General features: G+C 52.2%; 7 protein-coding genes across 7 annotated transcripts; 2 read left to right on the top strand and 5 right to left on the bottom strand.

Annotated features, from left to right (window-relative positions):
- Positions 1 to 1008: 1008 nt before the first annotated feature.
- INS49_010659 (uncharacterized protein) lies at positions 1009 to 2868 on the top strand (the record flags this gene model as incomplete). Its single annotated transcript, XM_043171384.1, has 1 exon — positions 1009 to 2868. One exon carries the CDS (start codon positions 1009 to 1011, stop codon positions 2866 to 2868), a length of 1860 nt encoding a protein of 619 aa, XP_043025949.1.
- Positions 2869 to 3494: 626 nt separating this feature from the next.
- On the bottom strand, positions 3495 to 4223 carry INS49_010658 (uncharacterized protein; the record flags this gene model as incomplete). The annotated part of the gene is made up of 3 exons (XM_043171383.1): positions 3495 to 3644; positions 3715 to 4089; positions 4176 to 4223. The coding sequence occupies 3 exons, from the start codon at positions 4221 to 4223 to the stop codon at positions 3495 to 3497; spliced, it is 573 nt and encodes a 190-aa protein (XP_043025948.1).
- A 2068-nt stretch (positions 4224 to 6291) lies between these two features.
- INS49_010657 (uncharacterized protein) lies at positions 6292 to 8327 on the bottom strand (the record flags this gene model as incomplete). Its single annotated transcript, XM_043171382.1, has 2 exons — positions 6292 to 7958; positions 8015 to 8327. 2 exons carry the CDS (start codon positions 8325 to 8327, stop codon positions 6292 to 6294), a joined length of 1980 nt encoding a protein of 659 aa, XP_043025947.1.
- Positions 8328 to 9436: 1109 nt separating this feature from the next.
- INS49_010656 (uncharacterized protein) lies at positions 9437 to 11113 on the bottom strand (the record flags this gene model as incomplete). Its single annotated transcript, XM_043171381.1, has 3 exons — positions 9437 to 9639; positions 10437 to 10591; positions 10644 to 11113. The coding sequence occupies 3 exons, from the start codon at positions 11111 to 11113 to the stop codon at positions 9437 to 9439; spliced, it is 828 nt and encodes a 275-aa protein (XP_043025946.1).
- Positions 11114 to 15019: 3906 nt separating this feature from the next.
- Positions 15020 to 16845, top strand: INS49_010655 (uncharacterized protein; the record flags this gene model as incomplete). The annotated part of the gene is made up of 4 exons (XM_043171380.1): positions 15020 to 15115; positions 15192 to 16313; positions 16413 to 16557; positions 16631 to 16845. 4 exons carry the CDS (start codon positions 15020 to 15022, stop codon positions 16843 to 16845), a joined length of 1578 nt encoding a protein of 525 aa, XP_043025945.1.
- A 367-nt stretch (positions 16846 to 17212) lies between these two features.
- Positions 17213 to 19469, bottom strand: INS49_010654 (uncharacterized protein; the record flags this gene model as incomplete). The annotated part of the gene is made up of 2 exons (XM_043171379.1): positions 17213 to 18540; positions 18686 to 19469. 2 exons carry the CDS (start codon positions 19467 to 19469, stop codon positions 17213 to 17215), a joined length of 2112 nt encoding a protein of 703 aa, XP_043025944.1.
- A 689-nt stretch (positions 19470 to 20158) lies between these two features.
- Positions 20159 to 22409, bottom strand: INS49_010653 (uncharacterized protein; the record flags this gene model as incomplete). The annotated part of the gene is made up of 6 exons (XM_043171378.1): positions 20159 to 20293; positions 20351 to 21024; positions 21089 to 21863; positions 21953 to 22166; positions 22223 to 22231; positions 22291 to 22409. 6 exons carry the CDS (start codon positions 22407 to 22409, stop codon positions 20159 to 20161), a joined length of 1926 nt encoding a protein of 641 aa, XP_043025943.1.
- Positions 22410 to 22948: the final 539 nt, after the last annotated feature.

Raw genomic sequence — 22948 nt, 5'->3', positions numbered from 1 at the left:
TATATATATTTAATTTTATATAGAAAATATATTTTTATAATATATATAATATAAATAAAATAATATATAACTTTAATATATAAAATGGCCGTGATATATCGTAGCTATTATAAAATAACTAGTAAATCCTATATAAAACTATAATTTAATATATAATACCTTATTAGCTATAAGTGTAAGTTTAAGTAATAGTAAATTTTTAAGTTTTTTGCCTAAATATATAAACACTTAATAAGTAAGTTTTTCCCTTTTTATAAGGTTTTCTTATTATATAATTAAATATTCCTTTTTTATAAACTAAATCCTTTATATATAAAATAAAATAAATAAAAGGGAATTAGTTTAAGGGGGGCTATTAAAATATTCTAAATATTTAGGCTATTATTAATACGGGATATCCTTTTCCCCATATGTTTGCCACTGTATGGAGGATAATAACTATAAATAGGGGCCTTCCCTCCCGTTGAATAGACGTTAGCTAGCCTAATAGACTAAGCATCCAACGCTATTATTTGACACTGGGTGCCACAGACTATTTAACCGCTACAGTCTCGCCGGGATATCACGCTGGCTCCGTGAGACTAAAGTAGTGTCCGTCGGTGTGACTTCTATCGGCGTGCTGGAAATGGAAATTGCTGACCAGCCGCCCACACAATCATGCTGACAGAGACGGAGAGAGGATGAACGGGCGGGTCAGGGATACTGCTTATTGTCAATGCCACAGCACATATCTCGCCCAATAGCAAAATGCACCTCGGATTTATCTACTTGCGCAATTTCTTTTTCAAAGAAGAATCCATAGTTCAACTGATAAAGTGGGAGCTCGATCGCCCATGTGCAGCGTGGTGAGACCGACCTCCTTCTCTGCTTACCAGCGATCGTCCAAGCAAGCCGTTTGTCGCGGATAACATTTACCACGAGAAGTTATCACTCAGCACAGACACAATAGTCGTATAGAGGTGATAGCCTTATAAACGTCAACTCCAACCGTCTCATCCAGATTTCAGGATGACCATACGTCTGAACAACGCAAGCACCGTGTTCTTCACCCCTGAAGAAATCAACCGCATCCGCACCACCGCCACAACCACTCTCCAACAGGCCTCCCAGCTCAGGGGCACGCCCCGCCAGCCTCGCGATGCCGCATCCTCGATACGCGAGGCGACGGCCGCCTCGCTGGTGGCGGACATGGCCGTCTCCTCCCGCAGCCAGGGCCGGGGCGAGTCCCTCCCCGTCCTCACGGTCGGCCAGCCCTACCCACCTTGTACCACCCCAACTTCGGACCTAGCTCCCATGGCGCTCGCGGAGTTGCGCGTGGGGACGCATCACCGCGGCCGCAAGCTGGTGCTGAAGAGGGCGGCTGGGGTCCGGGGCAGGGGGGTGAGCGCGGTCGTGCAGCTCGCGGCGCGGTCGTGGGCTTTGGTGCAGGGCGTGGGCGGTGAGGGGGGCGTGGAGAGGTTGGAGGTGTGTTTGCATACACATCAGTACGGCAAAGATGTGCTCGAGTGCTCGGGAGGAAAGACGTTTGTGGTGAGGGAGCCGTACTTCACGGTTACTGAGCAAGGGGAGGCGACGATCAGGGTGGATCACCTTTCCGATCTGGAGTGGCTGGATAACGAGGACGAGTCCCCTGGCCAGATGCTCAAGAACGGGCTTGAGAGTGCAGAAACAGCGGTCCGAGAAGCACGGCGCTGCAAGGAGCGAGGAAACACCGCACTCGCGGCGCGGGATCCCGCCCTCGCCTGCACACATTACACCCGCGGCTTGTCACAACTCGCCCAGCGTCAGGCAAAGGGCTCATCCGACCCCAATGGCGTCCAGATGGAGGCACTCACCCGCGACCTCCACCGCAACCGCGCCCACACCGACCTCCTCCTCAACCACCTCGATGCCGCGAAGAGAGACGCCCTATCCTCTCTCACCGGGGATCCATCCGCATCAGACCCGGAATCCTCAGCCTTGAACAGCAAAGCCTACTACCGGGCGGGTTGTGCAGCATACAATCTAGGCGGCTACGATGAAGCAAGGGGATTTTTCTCGAGGCGGCAACAGCTCACGCCCGAGGTGGGCGACGCCGCGGTCCGGACGACGTACCAGCGCATCGGCGAGCGAGACACTGGAGTCTACGACTGGCCCAAGATGAGAGCTTCCGCCGCCCTCTCCCGACTCCGCGAGGTCGACGCGGCGAGTTTTGTGGGCAGAACTGGCGTGGGAGATAGCCCCGGCCGAGGTCGCGGCTTGTTTGCGACGTGTGACATACCACGTGGTGGCCTGGTGCTGTGCGAGAAGGCTTTCTGCGTGGCGTGGGGGGACGGCCAGGCGTCCGCGACGGCGGTCACGTACGATGTGCGCGATGGCCGGATCAGGGTTTCACCCGTTGGGCTGGTCAAGGCGGTGGTGCAGAAGCTCCGCGGGACGCCGTCGTATATCGGGCGGGTGATGGAGCTCTACGGGGACTATCGAGGAAGTGAAGATGTTCTTGATCATGAGGAGGTACACTCAGAAGACGGCAGCCCGGTGGTCGACGTCTTCCGCGTCCACGACATCGTCTCCCGGAACGCCTTCGGGCTCGGCCCGCCCCCTCGAAACGCTGGGAAACCCGACACTGAGGTTGGTGGGATGGGTATGAGTACGGGGCTCTGGGTCCGCGCCGCGCGGATAAATCACTCGTGCGTGCCGAACACGGAGAAGGAGTTCATCGGGGACATGATGCTCGTCCGCGCCAAGCGGGCCATCTCTGCCGGGGAGGAGATCCTGCACAGCTACATTGACGAGAAGGGCAGCTACAAGGCGAGGCAGGAAGCGTTGATGGCGACTTGGGGGTTTGAATGTGGCTGCGGTCTCTGTGGGAGACAGAAGGGGAGATAGACCGGGTAATTCTGTCCGGCAGCGACCGGATATAGACATCATGGGCCGGAATGTAAAATGAAGGTCACAGGGGTCAGATGCTGTCATTTATTCTTAACATTTTGCGCAGCGTATTCGAACCTCGAATTGAACGAGACCAAATGCAAGCGGTCTTATTCACATGGTCTGCCCGTGCGACGCTCTATATCATCGGAGGACTGTGAGAAATTTTTAACATCCGTTTCATCCTCACTCTCTTTTCGTCAAAAATGCTTATACTCGAGCAGCTGTCTTTCGAAACCACATATAGAGTTGGGAGCTCTAGCTGTCTATAAGAGCCACAAAGCCACGAGGAATGCCTCCACTCCCCTCCACCCCTCGATGAAAGAGTTTGCTTTGGGTTCCACACGATCTCAATGGGAGTGCTTCAGGTTTGAATTGAGTGTATAAGCTGGCACTTGAATTGTTGGATTTCAAGTGGAGAATGCCCTGTGATGAACTAAGGCATTCGAAATATTTGCCCTCTCCCGATGAACGGTGGTACTTCAAGCTGGGTTTAGCTAAACCCATTCTCCAACATCAGCCTTCAACTTCCTACATGCCTCAACTATGTGGAGGCGGACTGCTCGATTAGTGTCCTCACGCACTTAACACTTGTCCTTCCGGACAATCACATTCCAATTTCCATCGAAGAACCCCTGGCCAGAGGTTCTGCCGTTGCTTGTGCACTTATTCTTGACGTTTTGGGCGCCATCGGCGATGTTCTTGAAGCTGGGAAGGGTGTAGGTGACTCGGTTCTATGGGTTATCACAACCGTGAGCCCGTGTGCTTGGTCTTTCTCCGTGGGCAAGGGCAGGGTGTACTCACGTCGTTGCACCACCAGATGGCTGCGTCGTACGAGCAGCTGACTCTGCCGCAGGCCCCCGGGCCAGGCCCGTTCGATGGCTTCCCAGCAACGCGCTTGAGGTAATTGATGCCATGTTGAATGTCGTTGGCGTTCGCGAGGGCCCAGCCGTAGCAGCCAACTTTTAGCTGACGTGGCTCGACCAAGCTCTGGCGGCTGTCCAGCTCTGCGACCGGCACTTCCGGCACTTCGTACGCAGGGTTGACCTCTTTGAGGTACTCGACGACGTCTTGGATCGTACCGTTGATATGGTGCAGAGGTCCTTCGGGGCTGGACTGGACTTCCCATCCGAACTCGGCTACTTCGTAGCCTTCTAGAGGCGCCTCGAGACTTTGGACCTGGTGGATTCAAGATGATATTGAGGTTAGCCTGGTGTCTCTATTCCCGGTGCCATTGATTTGGGGACGGGGATCTCAATAATCACCTGGGTCACAGTAGTAGTCAAGGACAGAAGAAATCCCGCGAGCTTCATAGTGATAGTTTAGGGGTGAGCAGGGTATTTATCAAGAAGCTATTCAGAAATTTGTAAAGTTTGCCTGATAATTTTGGATCAGTGTGCAGCATGAGTTCGAAGTTCGAGAAGCCTATCGCTTGACTTAATGAAAGCAGGAATGCGAAGGCTGAACCCAGACTTATATATTCGCGATCCACGGACAGGAAACTCTGCTTCCCTCGGTCTTCCACGTTACTTGCGGTGAACTCCTACTTGTTGAAACCCGCAAAGAGTGGCAAATCTGCCGGCCCATGCTGTAGAGCCTTGCAGTGCACTTTCGGAATTGGTTAGTGAGTGTGATACCTCTTCGTGAGAACACTTCAAAGGGATTCAAAATTTTGTCTTGTACCGGAAAACTATCTCTGCGTGGGTCTACAGTAAGCGACCGACGCAGAAAACGTAAGGGGGCAAGGCAGCCAATCAATTTGGCAGAAGAAGTAATTTTACCAACCACATTGCTTGGCCAAGCCCTTAGCTTATCTTACTTTCCGAAACAGTGTAAGAGTCTTCAGGATTATCAATTAGGTCGAAATCAGAAACTGTATGACGAAACTGGGCTCTTGGTGAGTCAATCGCAGCCTGCGACTGAACCCAATGCGGTCGCTCGTGACGCATCGCAATCTCTTTCCTCAGCGGACGGCAAGCAGCAGGCGCGTCGGGTGCGCTTTGGGGTTCTCAGCCAGAGAGATTGAGACTCTCGGGAAACTTCTATCGTGCCTCCCACCGTTCATGGAACAAAACCGTAAGATTTTCTACGGAATCAGTGACTGCTCAGTGGATTCTGGAACTGCTTACCAACCCTGCCTTTTGGTGCTGTCGGCCCCAGCACCGTCGGCCACGTCAACGTGACATTCTGGAGGCTAACGGGGCACGTGTCAATCTCATGGGGTGACTTTCAGGTCGGAAGAATAGATAGCCTGGAGACTTTCTCGACCAGAGACAAGTTCCACCAGCCTGCTTCCGACCCAGAGCCTAGCGGTGTCGCTACCAGAGCCCAAGGTCCCGCTGCGCTTGAGCTAAGAAATCGTCACACTCTGAGATGCGTTCGTGACGCATCTCTTCTCGACTGCTGACCGCTGGCCAGGCCACCTGCCACACCATCTGTCAGCCGCATAAGCGCGCAAAAGGACGGGCTCATCGATGACCGGTTTACCCAGGAACTTGGAAAACGCCTCCCATCCTTCGGTGGAGATCACTCTTATATCTACCCAGGTAGTCTAGCCTTCGTTGCACAGGAGCGATGCTGGGAGGCATGTTCCGCCGTAGTGTGTCGGCGGCACACGCATGCAATGTGTGTCCTCTTTCCTCGTTTTGGTAGCTCCACTCGAGGATCATGTGCGCCGGTGACCTGCGGAAGAGGCACCGTGGGGACACACGGGAAAAGAGCGAGGTGCAGTTCTCATAATGCGCGGTGACCTCTTTAAGACAACAGCCGGAGCCATGGGATTAGGATGAATAAGAACAGGCTAGGCACTATTTGCTGATTGCATAAGGGGTGGTGCGGGCTTGACGGGGGATGAAGGCTATAGTAGAGCTTTCGATGGTGAAACCCGTCGGAGGTCGCCGCACTACGAGCTTGATGAGAAGATTCTTGCGAAGCTAATATGTAGATAGGCCTGGGTCCGAGGTCTTCCTCGGGGGCAAATTGGAAGGAGTCCATTCAGACCGAATTAGGTGCTCCGTTGTTGAGCTCGTTTTGTGTCTGAACTGCCTGACGTAGATCACAACTCCATCCGCCTTTCCGGCCCCGATGCAAACACCACCCTTGTTCCGACCAGACTACATCTACGATATATAATTCCCGTTTCTTCACCACTAAAAACACATGTAAAGAAAAATTCATGTGGATTATCAGGAGTAATAGAAGCTGCATCAATTGCATCTGCAAAACAACACCAAAACTGCCTCAGCTCATTGATTTAGATAAGCTGACCGGAATTCCGAGAGCCAACCACGTCGTTTTGGGCTGATTATGCCCATTGAAATACTTTCACTAACAGGTTAGATGCTAAAGACCAGGTGTTCGCTCTTATAATGCTGTGCTCAATCACACGATAGTTACCCTTTCTATGGACCAGTCGGCAAAGAACTCTTCAGCTGACGTGTAGCCCAAGTCCAGACCCAGGTATCCAACCCTTTCAAATTTTCCAGGTTGAGACACCGATCGCCCGAGAACAAGGACGTCAGCATTACTTAAATGACCAGACTTGAACGTATACAGTACAAGACACCAGACTGGAAAGTCCACTGACTCGGTCTCAACGGCCCGATTCATAGAAACCTGACGTGTGGCGGTCTGCACAAGACTGCCTTCCCACTCAACTTCTGAAATTCCCAGGAACATATCAGCATGAAATACGTCATTGGGCCACTCCTTCAATTGGTAAAAGCAGTTGTTTTCATCAAGCAGCCTGGCCTGTGTTGGCTGAAGTGTGGCTGTGGCCGACACAAACAACCCTTCTAGCGTGATATGGCCAGCGGACACGGAACCAAACGGACTAATGTCCGATGACGGTGTGCAATCGGCCTCAATGATACGGCAGGTCGAAGCCAACCGAAGGCCCTTGATTAGCATGTTCCATGTTACGGTTACGCCGGGATTGAGAGAGACCCAGCTCCAGGAAGGCCCAGTATAGCTGTTGGTCTCGAAGCCCTCACAAAGCAGTTCATGTCTGTACCAACACAGGTCGCGATGCAGCTGTTTCCTCCACAACCCGGCGAGGAACTGATCATCTAGCCTCTCATGGAATGTTGTGGTTATGGCGGACAGCGCAAACAGTCTGTCTTTCGAGAAGGTGAGATCGCGGCTGGAATAAGGATAGACGATTGCAAACCTCCACTCGTGGTACAAGTCTTCTTCCGAGAGCTGACTGATCCTCGGAAACAAGACAACTCCATGTTTCTGCATGTCGTAGAAGTCGTCGTTGGGATTTCCCCGGCGGACGTGTGTCCAGTCGCATTCGCAGTCCCACAAGGCGCTGCAATTCCAAAAGAGCTCACGCTTTCCAAAGGATACGAAGCGCTTGGCCATGGCTCTCTCTTGGAAAGTCCATCCCCGTGTCTCGAGAGGCCCCTGGGTTCTGCTTGTTGAGTTCGGCATCGCATGATTCACCACTTCTCGGTAACGAATGGGAGCCATCCAATGAGAGCTTGGGCAAGGCACCTTGAGGCTGCCTTCCCAGTGATCGGCACGACGGCCGAGGAAGCCTTCGCTGCCGCCGGCTGCAGATGATGCGGCCAAGACGAGATGTGCCAAGCCGTAGACGTCGACCATTTTTGCAGCCTCGCGCTCCCAGTCAAGGCTGTCATCTTGAATGATACAGAGCGAGTCGATCCAAAGGTACTGAATCTCCAGATACCGTGTTACTGTAATGGCATCTTGAAAGGTTTGCGGCAGAGCGCGCGGATCAATCCCTTGTTGATGCGATGTAATGTTCTCTTTCAGGGTCTTCAGAGGCTGCGATGCTCCCCAGCAATGGCTCAGCGCAACATACTTTCCCTGCCGCGAAGTGTCTGAGACGACGAGTTTTATTGCACTGCCAGTGACATCAAGCACTCTGGTCGGCAGAGTACCGTCATCCTTGTTTGAACACTGAGCATGTGAATCCTGACATGTTGTCATCCAGTGTTTAAGCAAAGAAAAACACTCCTTTGACCCAGAATTAGAGGAGATATCTTGATCAAAAGGAATCCCATCCCATGGGGACTTAGAATCTGCCAATCAAATCAGTGATCATGAGATGCAGGCAATATGAATGAGCCAAACTTACTCATGGGGTTATAGAAGGTGATTCGGGCCTTGATCTTCTTATCGGTCACCCAGCCGACGGTGTCACCCGCGAGATAATACCTCCCAAGCATGATGTTGTCATCAGGCATGAAACAGACTTTATACCGACCGCCATCAGAAGGGTCAATCCCGTGCTTTTCCTTTGCATCCTGCAGCAGAGCAACAACAAGCCCACAAAAGAAGCAGGTCTTGGCCGCTTCTGCCCATTCCTCGAGTGTGCGCGTCCTGAGCATCTCTCTGGTACCGCTGACCTCGCGCCTGCAAACCGAGCATCCGTCAAGCCTGCGCGACATTATCGCACGGGGGTGTTTGACCGTGTTTGCAAGCCGATGCCACTTAGAAGGTGGATGAGACATCTCGACTTTCAGCTGACGACTAATCAGGAGGGTGAAGGAGTAGGTGTTATTGTCATGGAATGCCAGTTCCTGTCCAACGGAAGGCTGGGATCATACGCAGCGATCAATTGCACGGAAATAACCAATGAGCTTTCATTTGGACGTGAGAGGTCACTTGGGCTTCACGGTACGAAGGCTCAAAATGTGCACCAAATTGTGTGGATTTATAGAGTAGGCTGGCCTAAAGAAGAAAACAAAGGAAAGAAGGAAGGTCTCTGGAGGGGCCCTCTAGGCTGCAGCTGTGAGGCACAGCAGCAGGGGCTTATCGACAAGGGGGCACTTGCAGGGTTGTGCACGGGCCTGATATGGTGCGCGACAGGGCCGACTTTCCAAAAACCCCTTGTTAGCTTATTTTCTATTAATAAATTAACCCTATGGAAGGGGTGGGATGTTTTGATTAGCTTAAAATTCTTATAATTCCATTTTTTCTTTAAGCTTTAAAAGGTTAGCATATAAAGTATTTTTGCTAATTTCTTTAAAATCCCTGCTTTTCTTTTCTATTTTTAATATTCCTAAGCTTCCTTGAAATCTATAAATATACCTTAAGAAAAAAAAAAATTTTTAAAAAAAGAAAAATTAATATTTAATAAAATTATTATTTAAAATTTTTTAATTATTATATAAAGAATTTATATTTAAAAGCAATTTTTATAATAAATTATATTAAAAAAGGTTATTAAGTTAAAAATAGCTAAAGTATTGTAATATAAGTTAGCATATGCTTACTTAGCTTTTATAATACGCTTACTTAACTTTTAATATTAACTTACTTAATATAAGGAAATTAATTATATGCATTATAAAATATTAATATTATAAGGTTATTAATAAAGTATAGCTATAGCTATCTTAAAGGGGTTTTATAGCTATTTCTTTATTTATAACTTAAAAATTACTTTTGCCCTTTAGCGCCCTTTGCGCCCTTTAAGCCCTCTACCGCCCTCTACGCCCCCTACCCCCTTTGCGCCCTTTACGCCCTCTGCGCCCTTTGCATTCTCTGCCGCCCTCTACGCCCTTTGGCGCTTTTTGCGCCCTTTAGCGCCCTTTGCGCCCTTTGCGCCCTTTGCGCCCTTTGCGCCCTCTGCGCTCTTTGCGGCCCTTTGCGCCCTTTGCAGCCCTTTGCGGCCTCTACGGCCCTCTGCGCCCTTATGGCTCTTTGCGCCCTTACGGCCTTTTGGGGGCTTTGGGGGCTTTGGGCACTCTGGGGGCTCTAAGCGCTTTAGGCGCTTTAGGCGCTTTAGGGGCTGCTTATATTTTTAAAGTATTGCTTAAATTAAAAAATAGCTACCCTAGCTTTTTATATGCGGGGTAAATTTAGAAAAGTACCTAATTTTATTAATATAATACTAAGAAAAGGAAGTACTGGGTGGGCTAACGCTAAAAGCTAGGTGGGCGTACTGTGGAAGCTGGGTAGGCATACGCTGACTCTTGCAGCGTACTTAATCTTAAGGTGTAGTTATAGGCAAAAAGGGGTTTTTGGAAAGTCAGCGTTACCGCGCACCATACCTGACAGACCTGCCCACAGCTGCCAGCCTTGAATGGACGTGCCTGAGAAAATATCATCTGCAACTTGAAGGGAACAAGAGTAATTTTTTAAAATTTCCATGCCCATTTTTAAAGCGTGGGTGGGATAGAAATTCATGAACAATCAAACGAGGCCGTTTTGAGAGCAGAATTGGAAGCAAATCGAGTTGCTGTCTCGGGATACGCAAACTGGCCGATCGCAATTCGGGCGACGCATCAGGAGGTTGAAATTGTACTGGAGCAGGATTTGCCCCAGCATAGGTCGAAGCCACGCCGGGGTGTGAAGACGATGTTCGATGTGGCATTGGCACTGGCAGGACGAGGGGCAGTGATGAAATAGTGCCAGGTTGAGGGAGGTAATTTCACTCTCAACCGAGGTATTTGAGATATAGCTTGACGGAGGGTTCTTTTACTCTGGAAGATACGTGCGATCATGGGCTGACAGGCGCTGAAATGCCCGTACCATACAATTGTCTGTCTGACCCAAGCGACGACGCTTCAGATGAGGCTGCACGCACAGCTCATTCTTGGCCAGTCTTCCAGTTCTGGCTTCGATGTCGAAATTCTCTTGCGGTTTTCCAGTCAGGCCTGAAAGCGTGACATCCCGCAGCTCCATCAGCAGCTGAGCCTGGTGTTGTCTGCCCGAAGCATACTTAGCGTCGACGTATGAAAGTTGGCTAAAAGACTCACCCATAGGAAGCGCTGCTCATAGCGAACCATACGCCCAGATCCTGGCGTAACTGTCGAGGTCTTTCCCGGAGCTTTGTAATGATGTCTTTTGACCGGAACCACTGTCTCTTGGAGATTTCATAGCCATAATGCTGACTGGTGTTGTTGCTGCCATGCATTGGACTTTTGGCAAGATCGTCCAAGTCTCTGACAATGTTCTCGACCTCTTCCACCAGCAGCCTCAGAGTTCCACAATCCTGGGAGTTGTCGAAATTGTCGTTTCCTTGAGCTAATGCTCGACGCGACCGTTCCAGGAAAGCGTCTGGGAGAAAAAGTTCATTCAGCAACGATAAAAAGTCGTCTGACGCATTACGAAGGGACAGAATTACCTCGATACCAATTCGGACTGCCCTCGCGCACTGTCCAAGAGCAATTGCGCTGGCTGCAATAGACAGCGGGTCCATTATAGAATGCGTTCCAAGACAATACATGGTGGTGTCACATTTTCCGGCTTCTTGAACAAAAGTTGTGGATCGTAGACGTCCCCCTAGATATTTGGAATTGGTTGCTACAGATGTGGAGCTCTGAATGGAAATCCACACTCTCTTCAGAATTCACAAGAAACCACTCGGTGACATTTTAGTTTTAAACGCCGTTGGCGGCATTGCAAATGGTGTGAATTTAACATCCTCTCAGATGCAGCAAGCAGCCGCCGCAATGCCTACGTGTTCAAATGCGAATACTGGGCTACTCTAGTCGTTGATTCTATTTAAAGTGTTGTCGATCCGAGGCTTGTGTAACCAAGGAACACGATCTTCTCCACTTAGTTGGGCCCTTGATAATTGACGTCTAATAGAGGAGCATCGAAACTAGGATCTCCATCCACGAATGCAAGCGCCAAGGCCTGGCGTATAATATCCTCAACAACAATCCATCTTGCAGGTTGACTGAAATCCTTTGGGGGCCATCACAGCTTACCGATGATCTGTCATAGGGCTTCGCCACAGACCGGTGTCACAGTATCCGGCGCTGATTGGCGACGAGCACGAGCCTGCATATTCACGCCTCCAAAATAGATACAAGGCCACACCATATTTTCTCCATCACCTAGACGGATTCCAATTTGCTGCAGGGCCTGTTGCAACCGGCGCATAGCAAGGGGGCTCGCTTCTCCGCAGCTCCCGAATAAGTTACTTTGTCCGGGGATACGTAGAAGTATGGGTTATTTTCGATTAATTCCAGGACCCTTTTGATGCTGTGGACTAGGAAAGGATGCCGGGGGGAATATTGCCTGCACCCGAAAAGCACCTACATCAAAGATGAAAGCGGCACTGCGTTGATTGGGACAAGCCTCCTCTCAGGGAGTCAGAGTGTTCCAGGAGTCTCCCACAAGGCTATCCAATGATAGGACTTGACTCGCCTATGCTTGGGTCTCTAGCGTCTCGCAGCAACTGGTTATGAATGTCCCATGTCACAGTCAGTCTTATCTCCCGCAAGATGGGTATTCTTGGTGAGGAAAATTGTGCCCTCCGGGAAGCCGCGGCCGCCAACTTTGTTCTGATCCAAAATATCAGTTACGGTGGCAGTAAAAACGAAGGTTGTGCTGAGCGAGGTGCGAGTACCCGGTGTGTTGGTCGGTTCCAGTGACAGTTGCCCTGGACGACTTCATTATTGAGACACAGAAGCCCGTTCTTCATCATCTTGCCGAAAAGGTTTGTCGAGGCGCCGAGCGACTCAATCTCTCTTACTTGCCTGCGTAACAACCAAAACACGTGCACTCCAAAATTGGTAGGGGCACCATCCGTAAGCTGTAAGACGCAAGACGGGAGCTGGCACCTGGGCCATCCGTCCATATATAGAAAGCAGCCCACTCGGATGTCATCTTGCAATTCGCGGCGGTTCTTCGTCACAGCCAGCAAGTTCAGGAACTTGGAGGTCGGGGAGGCGGCCATCCCTTGCTCTTGTCAACCCGGAACCATTTCGTGCCATAAATGTGGCATCACTTGCGCGACAGTGATCACGTCGTCGTCGGATCCGAGCCTTCAAATCCATCGACATGTGTTGTTGGCAACGATGCAGGAGGATTGCTCGGCGACAAGTGAAAAGCAACAGTGCATTGGATGGAGCATGCAGGTGAGGCGGATCAAGGATGATGTCTTAGATTACATGTCAGCTCAATTGAGGAAGTAGGCCTCAGTTGATTATTATTTTTATGACTACAGTACGCGAGAGCACTTGTAGCACAACAACACGATAGGAAACATGATATGTCCTATACGGGGGAAGAGTTGTGAGAGAGCAATGGTAAGGACTTGGGGTAAGAAGAAGATTTCCATCCGGGGATCTCACTTCTCTTAGCACTTGTCTGTGACCTATCCCCTGTTGCAAGCTCAAAACCATATTCGAGATGGTGGTCAGCAAGATGCACCGGGTGAGCTAGGCCCACATAGCTGTGCCGCGCACCTGCGTTGTTGTCCGACAGCCTGGGCAGCATAGACTAGTGCAAGTGCAAATTGTGGTGGATTAACATGTGAGTCTTGGGTGCAGAATCGTCAAAATGTCACCTCGCACAATACAGTCTTTCCAAGCCACCAGTGCACGGAGCAAGCTCTGAAGGGTGCGCCTGGGGAGAGGGCGGACGGCCGAGGGAACGAGGACGGGAACAAAGTCGAGGGGCCATTTTTTCTGGGGATCGCGAGGTCTTCGGACGGGTTTCAGCTGGTCTCGTCTGTTTGTGCGCCCATATGTGCCAAGTCGTCATTGTGCCTTTTGATCGCTTGAGTGACCCCATTTTATCTGCCGCCCTAATGCGTCAGAAACCTACCCCATCTTGCATGAAATATCGATGCGACTCTGAGACTCGAGCTGATATTGCCCAACGGCATATGCAGCTTGGGTCTATATCGGCCGTCAGGGAGGAAGCAAATGACCGACCGACTGACTCGATCTCGCTCCTTGAGCTGTCCCGAGCTCTACTTCTAGAAACATTGTACGCTTCAATTGTGTCAGTTGACAGGGTTTGGCACAGTTCGTCCTAAGGCCAAGCGAACAGGAGGTCTGACGATTCAGTCCTGATTTTTTATGGACATGCAAAGACCTTGCCCACGTCAAGATTCGCTAATCAGGGAGCTGGCGTTGATGGGACCGCCCTCAGCCCTCCGCCGACCAAAACAGCCCACAAAAAGCATGGCAAACAAAGGCGAATGACGACGGATCGTGGGCGCAGGCGCCGAACGAGCCCACCCATGCGCCAGCCCCTCGTCCGGCCCCGAATCGGGGCCGTGCGGGCCGTCCCACAAATATCCGGGCCTTGGCTCGTCGCCGGCGAGTAAACAGCCGTAATGCCCTACCTCGAACGACAAACCATGCTTGTGTGGCAACCGGGGAGCTTCCCAACGCCACACCCGTTGCGCTACACCACAGGCGGGAAGCGTCGTTTCGTTCCCGCGTCAGGGGTTTCGCGACGAAGAAGCTCGGGCGGTCGGGCGCAATGATTCCTCCATCATGACCGCTCGTTGGCGACTTTTTGACGATGTGTTACATCACACCGCAGCCCGACTGATGAAAAGAGACATGAGTGATGATGAGACACCTTCTCGCCACGGATACGAAGACCCTGCCAGGTCTGTCTCGCGGGAAAGGCTTGCCGATAGAATGCTTGGAAGATGAGGGGACTAACCAATGCCTTGCGCCCTCGAGCGTGTGCATGGGGAGGATAGGCAGAGACACGATGTGCCCTCCGCTATCTTGGCTGCTCCGATCTGTCGAGATCAGTAGTGGAGTGGCACTAAAAAACAAACTCCAAGCTGCCGACAATGGGGGATCATAGCTACTCCCCCAGCAACGCACACCGGAGTGTGTTGAGTTGTACTGCAGCACATGCCAATGAAACTCAAAGATTACCCGATACCACCTCCTCCGCCAGACCAGTCAAGTCTAATCCCCTCAAGGTTCCGGCCTTGCCGCAGAGCGGGAGCTAGAAGTGTGAATGAATTACTACCAGGGCGGCCGCTGTTGGCCGACACCGTGAGATGAGTGAGGGAATGAGATAGGTGCTTTGTTGTGGATTCGATGTCGTGCAGAAAAGATCGAGACCAGAGACGGCCCACTCATATGTTCGGGGCCGCTCAAGATGCCGGGCACTCCCAGACAGGCTCACTCCCTGGGGGCAATGAGTGAGGGACGACGTCAATCGGGGGCGGAGGCTTTTCAGTCTTGGTTACAAAGTAACGGGGGAACTTGTCGGAGTGGTGGGCTTGTGACATTGAATATAAAGGACATGGCCAGCAGTCCAAAATCACCGCCACTCATCCGCGTGGATTCATCTTCATTCTTACTCATATGGAAAACGTGCTGACCCGTGACGAACTTGAACGTCTCACTTTTGACGGCTAAAAATGGCACCGTCACTCAGCAAGGTCCTGCCCGACGACGTCGGGAATGGGACCGTACCAATCCACAACATCGCAGCTCTAGCTGTGGGGGCGGGCGCTGTAAGCCACACCCAACTCATCATCACATATTGCCGCCACTGGTAATATTACAGCTGACCACCATGCCCAACTCCAGCTTTTCGTCCTCTGGCGCATTGCCGTCGTCGTCTACCGCCTGACCCTCCACCCCCTGGCCAAATACCCTGGACCCAAGCTCTACGCAGCAACAAACCTGCCGCACGAATGGGGTATCAACGTGGCCGGAACCTTCGTGCGTGAGAGCCGAGACCTGCACCAGAAATATGGGCCCATCGTGCGTATCGCACCGGACCACCTCGCCGTCGACGGTTCCATCGGCTGGCCACAGATCTTCCAGCACCGCCCGGGAAAGGCCGAGTGGCCCAAGCAGCCCGGATTCTACTTCGCGGGCGACACGAAAAGCCTGGTCGGCGGCGACCACGAGAACCACAAGCGGCTGCGGCGCCAGCTCAACCACGCCTTCAGCACCGACAGCATGTACGAGCAGGAGCCCGTGGTGCAGAAGTACATCGACCTCCTGCTGTCCCAGTTCGCCAAGAAGGCCGCGGTGGGCGAGGCCTTCGACATCGTCCCCTGGTTCAACTTCCTCACCTTCGACATCATCGGCGAACTCACCTTCGCCGACAGCTTCCACAACCTCGACGGCGGCGAGTACCACCCCTGGGTGCTGGGCATCTTCAAGGCCTTGCTGGGCGCCGGGCTGCTGCGCATCACCAACGCCTACCCCCTCATGCGGCCCTTCTTCAAGTACTTTGGCACCTCGGCCAAGAACCTGCAGATGGAGTCGGACAACCGCCGCCTCGCCAACGAGAAAGCCATGTCCCGCAAGGCGCTGGGCGAGAGCCCCGGCGGCCGCAGGGACTTCATCACCTACATGCTCCAGAAGACGCGCGACGGGCAGCCCGGGTTTGATGACCTCGACATCCTCTTGAACGCGCCCTTTATCGTGACGGCCGGCAGCGAGACGAACGCCACCACCATGGCGGGCTTTGCCTTCCACGTCGGGCTGAAGAAGTACCGCAACGTGTACGACACGGTGACCGATGAGGTCCGCAGCGCCTTCAAGAGCGAGTCCGAGATCGACATGAAGTCCACCACCCGCCTTCCGTACCTCATGGCTTGCATCGAGGAGACGCTCAGGATGTACCCTCCTGCTGCCCAGACGCCCCCCCGTATCAGCCCTGGTGCCGAGCTCGAGGGGGAGCATATTCCCAAGGGAGTAAGTTGCAAAGTCCCTCCTCACTCACGCTGAATGGCGTCATGTCCTTTTCTGTTGCCAAAGGCTCCAGTTGCTAACCGTGCGCTTCCACCATGACAGACCCTCACCACAATCTTCCAGTACGCAACCAACCGCAACCCCAACAACTTCCACGACCCAGACACCATGCGCCCGGAGCGGTGGCTCCCAACGACGCACAAGCTATACAACCCGGCCTTTGCCAACGACAACAAGGCGGCATTCCGTGAGCAGCACTCCATCCTGTTTCTCTGATCCTCCACAGTCTCTGTTCAGACACTAACCCGCTGCAAAAACAGACCCCTTCAGCTTCGGCATCAGGGACTGCCTGGGCAAGAACCTGGCCTACTCGGAGCTGCGCGTCGCCATCGCGCGGTTCCTCTTCCGCTTCGACTATGAGCTTCTTCCGGGCCAGGAGGACTGGGTCGACAAGAGCAAGGTCATCATCGTCTGGGAGAAGGGCCCGCTCAAGGTGAAGCTGACGGAGAGGAAGTCGGCCCCGGTCGAGGAGTGAGCGGATTTTGTGGGCTATGATACTTGGACAACACGGGACGCGGGACACGAGGGGGGGCGGGGGCGGGTTTGGGGCGGTCGGCGTAAATCTCCAATCACATTTTCATCTCTTGGGCATCTAAGCAGGTGCAGCACTCATCACGTGCATCGTCGTTTTTTCACTTGTCAGACAGCAGAGTCGGTATTCTTGCATGACTGCAAGCGGGAGGGCATCCAATTTCAGGCATTCTACTTATGCTTCTGTATTTACCATGTGGTCTGGAGTGAATTTGTGTGCGGTTCGAGTGTCCGGTCAAAGTAGGTACATTCGATGCCATCGCGAACGAGGAGGATGTAATGTGCAGTGCAGCCAACGCCCTAAAGACCTCCTAGGCTAGACAGATGGTCTTCTTCCCCGCTACGGTACAGAATAATTCATCCTCGGCCGGCAAAATAACCTCCTCCATGAATTCGGCCTCCTCGTCTATGAAGAATATCGGCTGGTCAAAGTCGAGGAAATGCCAGTGTATCAGCCCTATACGCTTATAGACTTCACCGCGTATGCGCTTCACAACCAGAAGGTTACGATCACGGGTGAACAGACCGGGGGAGGTGCTCTGAGCAGTACCAAAGTGCAGAGCGAAGCAGTCGTCCCATTGGCGGACCTCCTGGTCCAGCCGGGGCTGTATGCACATGTGTATCCCACTGCAGACCTGCACAACTGCAACGTGACCACCACTTGGGTGGTTAGGTCTGCGGCTCCACGTGTTGATAATTGCACTCGAAGGGTGCTGGGTCGCCATCATATACTCATCGTTGATTCGATCCTGGGAGAGGTGAAAGCGCTGCACCCGCAGGGGCAGGACGTGGCAAGACACAAGCAGCCTCCGTGGGCCTAGCTGGGATCGTAGAAGATCGCGGGCCTCGGTCTTTTTCAGGAGGGCGTCGGCGTGTTCATATAGCGTCTGATCTCCGTTGCCCACGACAGAGATGTTGGTGCCTCCCGGGTGGCTCGGTGGCGGCAGGCGTAGTCCTTCGGGGAACATCCGAACCTTGTTTCTCGTGCGGAACCTCACAGGCCCGGCCCAGCCTACCCAGCTCCAACTTGGAAACCTGTGCCTCCGGGTGCTTGGTGCTTCGTGCCACCAGAAGAGCTCGAATAAAACGTCTCTTGGCTGCGGTGCCGTGGCCTGGTCCTCGTACAATGGCAATCCCCAAAGATGGGCCATGGGTCTCGCGGTCCTGGAGTTGTAGTCCAGAACACCGAGAAAGGCATTCAGTGAATCTTCTGAGTGGCTTAGATCTCTCCTAGTGTACTCCTGGATCTGTTCTCGGAGGTTTGCAGCACTCGCCCGGTGGCCACTGAAAGCGGTGTGGGGGACGAAGCGCGCAAATGAGTGTTTTCTAGCCCAGTGTTCCTTGGACCACATGGCTACCCCAGTGGTCGATTCTTGCTTCTTGAACGGTTCAGGGGCAAAGTCTTTATTGCACAGGTACAGAAGACGATACTCGGTGAATATGAGACGCCTCGTTGATAAGTATCCTTCCTGATAAGTCCAGCCCCTCGTCGCCCACTTGCTCGAGCTTAACAACGCCGAGCCGTGGTCCTTACTGTAGGGCAGCTCGATCAAAGTGACACCTTTGACGTTGACTTCTCGTTGTTGTCGACGAGCCCTCGAGACACCGGGCAGTCCTGATTGGGCGTCCTCGCCCGCAGCTGCAATAACCGTACAGTAAGCATTGGAGTAAATTTCGCCCATTCGGCTAAACATCTCCTGCTTTTCTTGACCCTCGCTAGTAATGCACTTAATAGTGTATTAGTCCCTCGGTACTTTATATTGTGCCATGGTTTGCATTTGTACTTGCATATTTGTCAATCCACACGTATTTCAGCCCCAAGTTCTCAGCAACTGAAAACGTGTCTTTGATCACGGGAGGAGCGGCTCTCAGATCATCTGAATGCTCACGATTACCCCAAACGTAAGACAAGGCGAGATATTCACACTGGTCCGAGGCTTCGATGACCCTCCTGGATGATACTTCGACCACCCTGAATCCTGGTATCATGGAAGACTTGGACATGGGTCTGCAAGTCTGACCATGGCTTTGCGCGCAATTCTTCATTACACCCTTTAAGTCTTCGTAACACTTTGTATCGATACGGTTCGGCTGAATCTCCATACTCTTCAAGTCTTGGTCATCACTCGATCCTATGACGGTAAGACAGGGAAATACCTCTTGGTCTGAGTACATGTGTAGGCTCCGCGTCTCCAGACCGTGGACTTGTTGAGAAATCACGCGCAGTTGCGTGTATCCATGCCAGTCTGTGTAGGCGTAGAGCACACATCGGTGGCCGTCGTAAGTCGCAGGTTTGACGGCGGACAATATCCGGCAGACCTTGCAGGGCGACGCGCTGAGCTCGGCTGAAGTCGAATTGAGCGACGGCATCACCACGCGCCAGGGGTACCTCTGACCTCGATAGATGTCTTTCAAATTCGCAACACGGACCCAGTCGACACTGTTGCACACTTCGCAAACAAAATCTGATAGTGGTAGCTCCGCTGCTCCATCCACTGGCAGACGCAGAGGCTCGGGGCACGGACTGACATGGGGCGCTCCTAATGATCCCTTGAGGTTGGAGGACATGGCTGCTTGCGGAGAAGTTTCAAATCCCGATAGGAGGAGTGCAGCGGCTGAATATACTCCTTGAGCTCAAATGGCAGGATTACATTCTGCTATGATACTTTTATTAGGGTAGAGTTTGAGATTGAGTGCGTTTTAGGTTGGAAACAAGGCCTTTCGAGAAACATCAGCCCCCTCTCGAAGGAGCCTAGGGGCCCCAATTAGGTGGTGTGGGTCCGAATCAGATACTACCGTGCCACGATGAAAATCGGGTGCGCACATGACAAGCGACTGCCCGATAAGTGGACACAACAGCTGACCCGCTATTTCCCTACGCAGTGGAGCATGTAGTCTATGGACATAAGTATCCCACAGGTGTCTTGAGACATAGGATACATCCACACTAGAATTTTATGAGAACACAGCTCTATATGGTATTCAGTACTAGTAGACTAATTGAGCCCCATCAATGCTTGGATGAGCGTCAGTCATAAGACGACCGAGACCATATTAAGGTGTATTCCTAGCTTTGATGTTTATGGCACATCACACGAATGGTCCTGCATGTTCCATGATGATTTTATAATCCTGACGCCGTCTGCGCTATTGACTTCAAGAAATTGCGGGGTCATATGCAGGAAGCCTAAGCAGGCTGTCATCAATTCAGCGGCACGGTCCTTCGATGATGAGAATGTCCCCTGCAAATGATTGCATTAAATTAAAGTCTCGACTTCTGAACTCGTGGGCACAGCACGAAGAACCCCGAGAACAACGTTGATCCCGGAGAAGGTGATCTTTTGCTGCGTTTCCCTCGCAAGAGCACGGGCGCTGCCAACAACGTTCTTGATCTGATACATGTGGTGAGTAAATTGAAAACGCGTAGTGGTTTTCACGATAAGACTTACCTGCCTGCCATTGAGTTCGATTTTTGCTAGATCTTGGATCTCCGTGTCCGACAGATCCACGATAACCTCCCCTTCGGCACCTTTGGCCTTACCCAGGAAGTTCTCCCACACCGTCTTGCGCGCACCGGCCGAGAGCTCGGGATAGTCCAGCGAGATGTGGATGCGGCTGGCGAAGGCCGGGTCGCAGTGGGCGATGCGGTTTGTCGTCAGGATAAGAATGCCCTGGAAGTACTCGAGCTGGCGCAGAAAGATGCTGACGAGAGCATTGCGGTTGACATCATACATATCGCGCTGCTGCAGAAAGACATCGGCCTCGTCCAGCAGCAGCACGGCGTTCCACCGGTGGGACAGCTCCAGGATCTTGGTCAGATTCTCATCCACGCTCCTTGGGTCCACGCCAAGTTCGCCTGCGGACACGCTATACAGCGGCCGGTTGGTTATCTCAGCCACTGCCTCGGCCGTGAGTGTCTTGCCGCAGCCTGGTGGGCCGCTGAACATGCCAATCAGGCCTTTGCCCTTTCCTGAGATGATGTCGTCGAAACTGTCTCTGTGATCTGAGGAGTGCTGCTGGACCAGCGAGCGGACCAGGGTTTTCACCTGGTCGTCCATGACCAACTTGTCGAAGGCCTCAATATTCCACTCAAAGTCCATCAGATGCCCCATAGGTAGACCACCTGTATCATTACGTCAGCAAATTTCATCATGGCCAGATGCGGATTGTTCCAGCCAAATTCTCACCCCATTGCTTATCACCAAAGCTGAAGCCCAGGGCTACAGGGTGGCAGATCATAAGCTGCTCATCCGTGAGTCCCTCCCGGGATAGGCTCCGGTGCACCCTGGGGATGAATGAGACATTGGGATTGAAATGTCGGAAGGCCGAGGCATCCACTATGGCTCGCCCATGCGTGGCGAACTTATACAAGTAGGGGCGGTAGTAGTTTTGGCGCCTATTCTCAAACATGGCAAAACCACTCGTCTGGATCAGACGTGCCTTCTTGATAGCCACGTAGCGCTTCCCGCGTTCGATGGCCTCGCACCGCAGCCTCTCGGCATCCTTGTGCCGGTCGAGTGGAAACAGCAACATGTCTTCGATGGACCAGGCGCCTTTGAACTCGGGGATTGCCATTTCAATGGGCTCTTTGGCCACGCCGAACTTCTCCCCATCATCGGCGATAATATCGCAGCTGAATATCCATTTTGGTGGCTCGGATGGTAGTCCCTTTTCTATATCCATTCTGCGGAAGCGCAAAATCTGATGCTGCCCGGTGAACTCATGATAGTGGTAGACGAGCACGTTGGGTGGGAACAGAGCCCACAACAGCTCCCACGTGATCTCTCCGGCCGATAATAACGATTGGACGCTCTGATTCAGCGACTCGTAGTCCTCAACTATGAATCTGAGCAATACCTTGAGGTCGTCGATCAGAGCATTATCAGGAGTATTTGCCTTCTCTTCCGCTTCCAGCCTCTGCTGGAGGCTGGACCAGTTGTGGTAGAAAAACTCAGCTGGTGCCTAAGTATCAATCCCATCTTGTTAAAACCATATTTATAAAAGTCTAGGGGTGTATCGCTGCGATAATGACAATGCATCTGCATACTCACTTTTAAGGGTACTGCCATGAGAGACACTCCTTCGACGTCGGGGTCGAACTCTTGCAGCACCTTGGCAAGGCGACTAGATTTTATCTCGACATTCGTCGCGGTGTGGAAGCCCTTGCCGTCGATCAATCTAAGCACAACCACGGTTGCCTTTCGACCCAACTTGGCCTCGAGGTTTGACTTCCCCGATTTCACAAGACGTGTCTGGCTTGTTTGACTAGAGGTGACATTAGACTACCATTCCGTAGCCTGCCTGATTGCGCGAACACATACAAATCATATCTTCACATGGTATTAGTCGCAGTCCTCTCTCAATTTGCATGGTCAGGTTGCGGACAAACATTTCGTCGTATCGGAGGAGAGGATTTCTTCTCGGTTTTGCGCCATCAACGTCGGTTATTTCCTTGTCGCCCTCAGTTCCTAAGGCTATCACTTTGACCGCTGGGATTTCTGGTGCCATTGCGTGCGCTTTGTGTGACACAGAGTGTCGGCAAGTGGAAACGTCGCTGAGGAATCGGTTCGGTAATGAGGAACTCCCGATGGCTTATGTAGACACAGAACTAATATTTTCGGAACTTTGTGTTGCCAATGCGCGTACATGTCGGCACCCTCCGGAATTCAGCAGGCCACCTTGGCAAGCAGACTCGACATTTTACTGGAGACCGCATGCCAGGTGACACGGAACTTTGCTTACTGGGACCTAACCGTGTAACCCTCCGGAGGATCCTGTCGGTGAAATAAGGCTGCCAGTGGAGCGGTGTAAAAAGACTAGCAGAGTCGAGGCGATCGTGCATGTAGGTCCAATACTGACCACGTCGTTTAGGTTAGGCGTTTTTGTTTTTTAGGCAGACATTTCGCAGCCACGGGTGCCACACGGGCACACGGGCACACTTGTGCAGGCAGTCGATAAGGTCGGTCTTGGTTTCTGACTGGTTCGGACCTCAACTGCAGACCTCATCGCGTAGGACAGCTGACTGCACACATATCAGGGTCAGAGCA

Source organism: Diaporthe citri, assembly GCF_014595645.1.
Source record: "Diaporthe citri strain NFHF-8-4 chromosome Unknown scaffold_4, whole genome shotgun sequence".
Taxonomy (NCBI): Eukaryota; Fungi; Ascomycota; class Sordariomycetes; order Diaporthales; family Diaporthaceae; genus Diaporthe; species Diaporthe citri.
The sequence above is the reverse complement of the archived record's forward strand: the minus strand, read 5'-3'. Positions and strand labels throughout refer to the sequence as shown.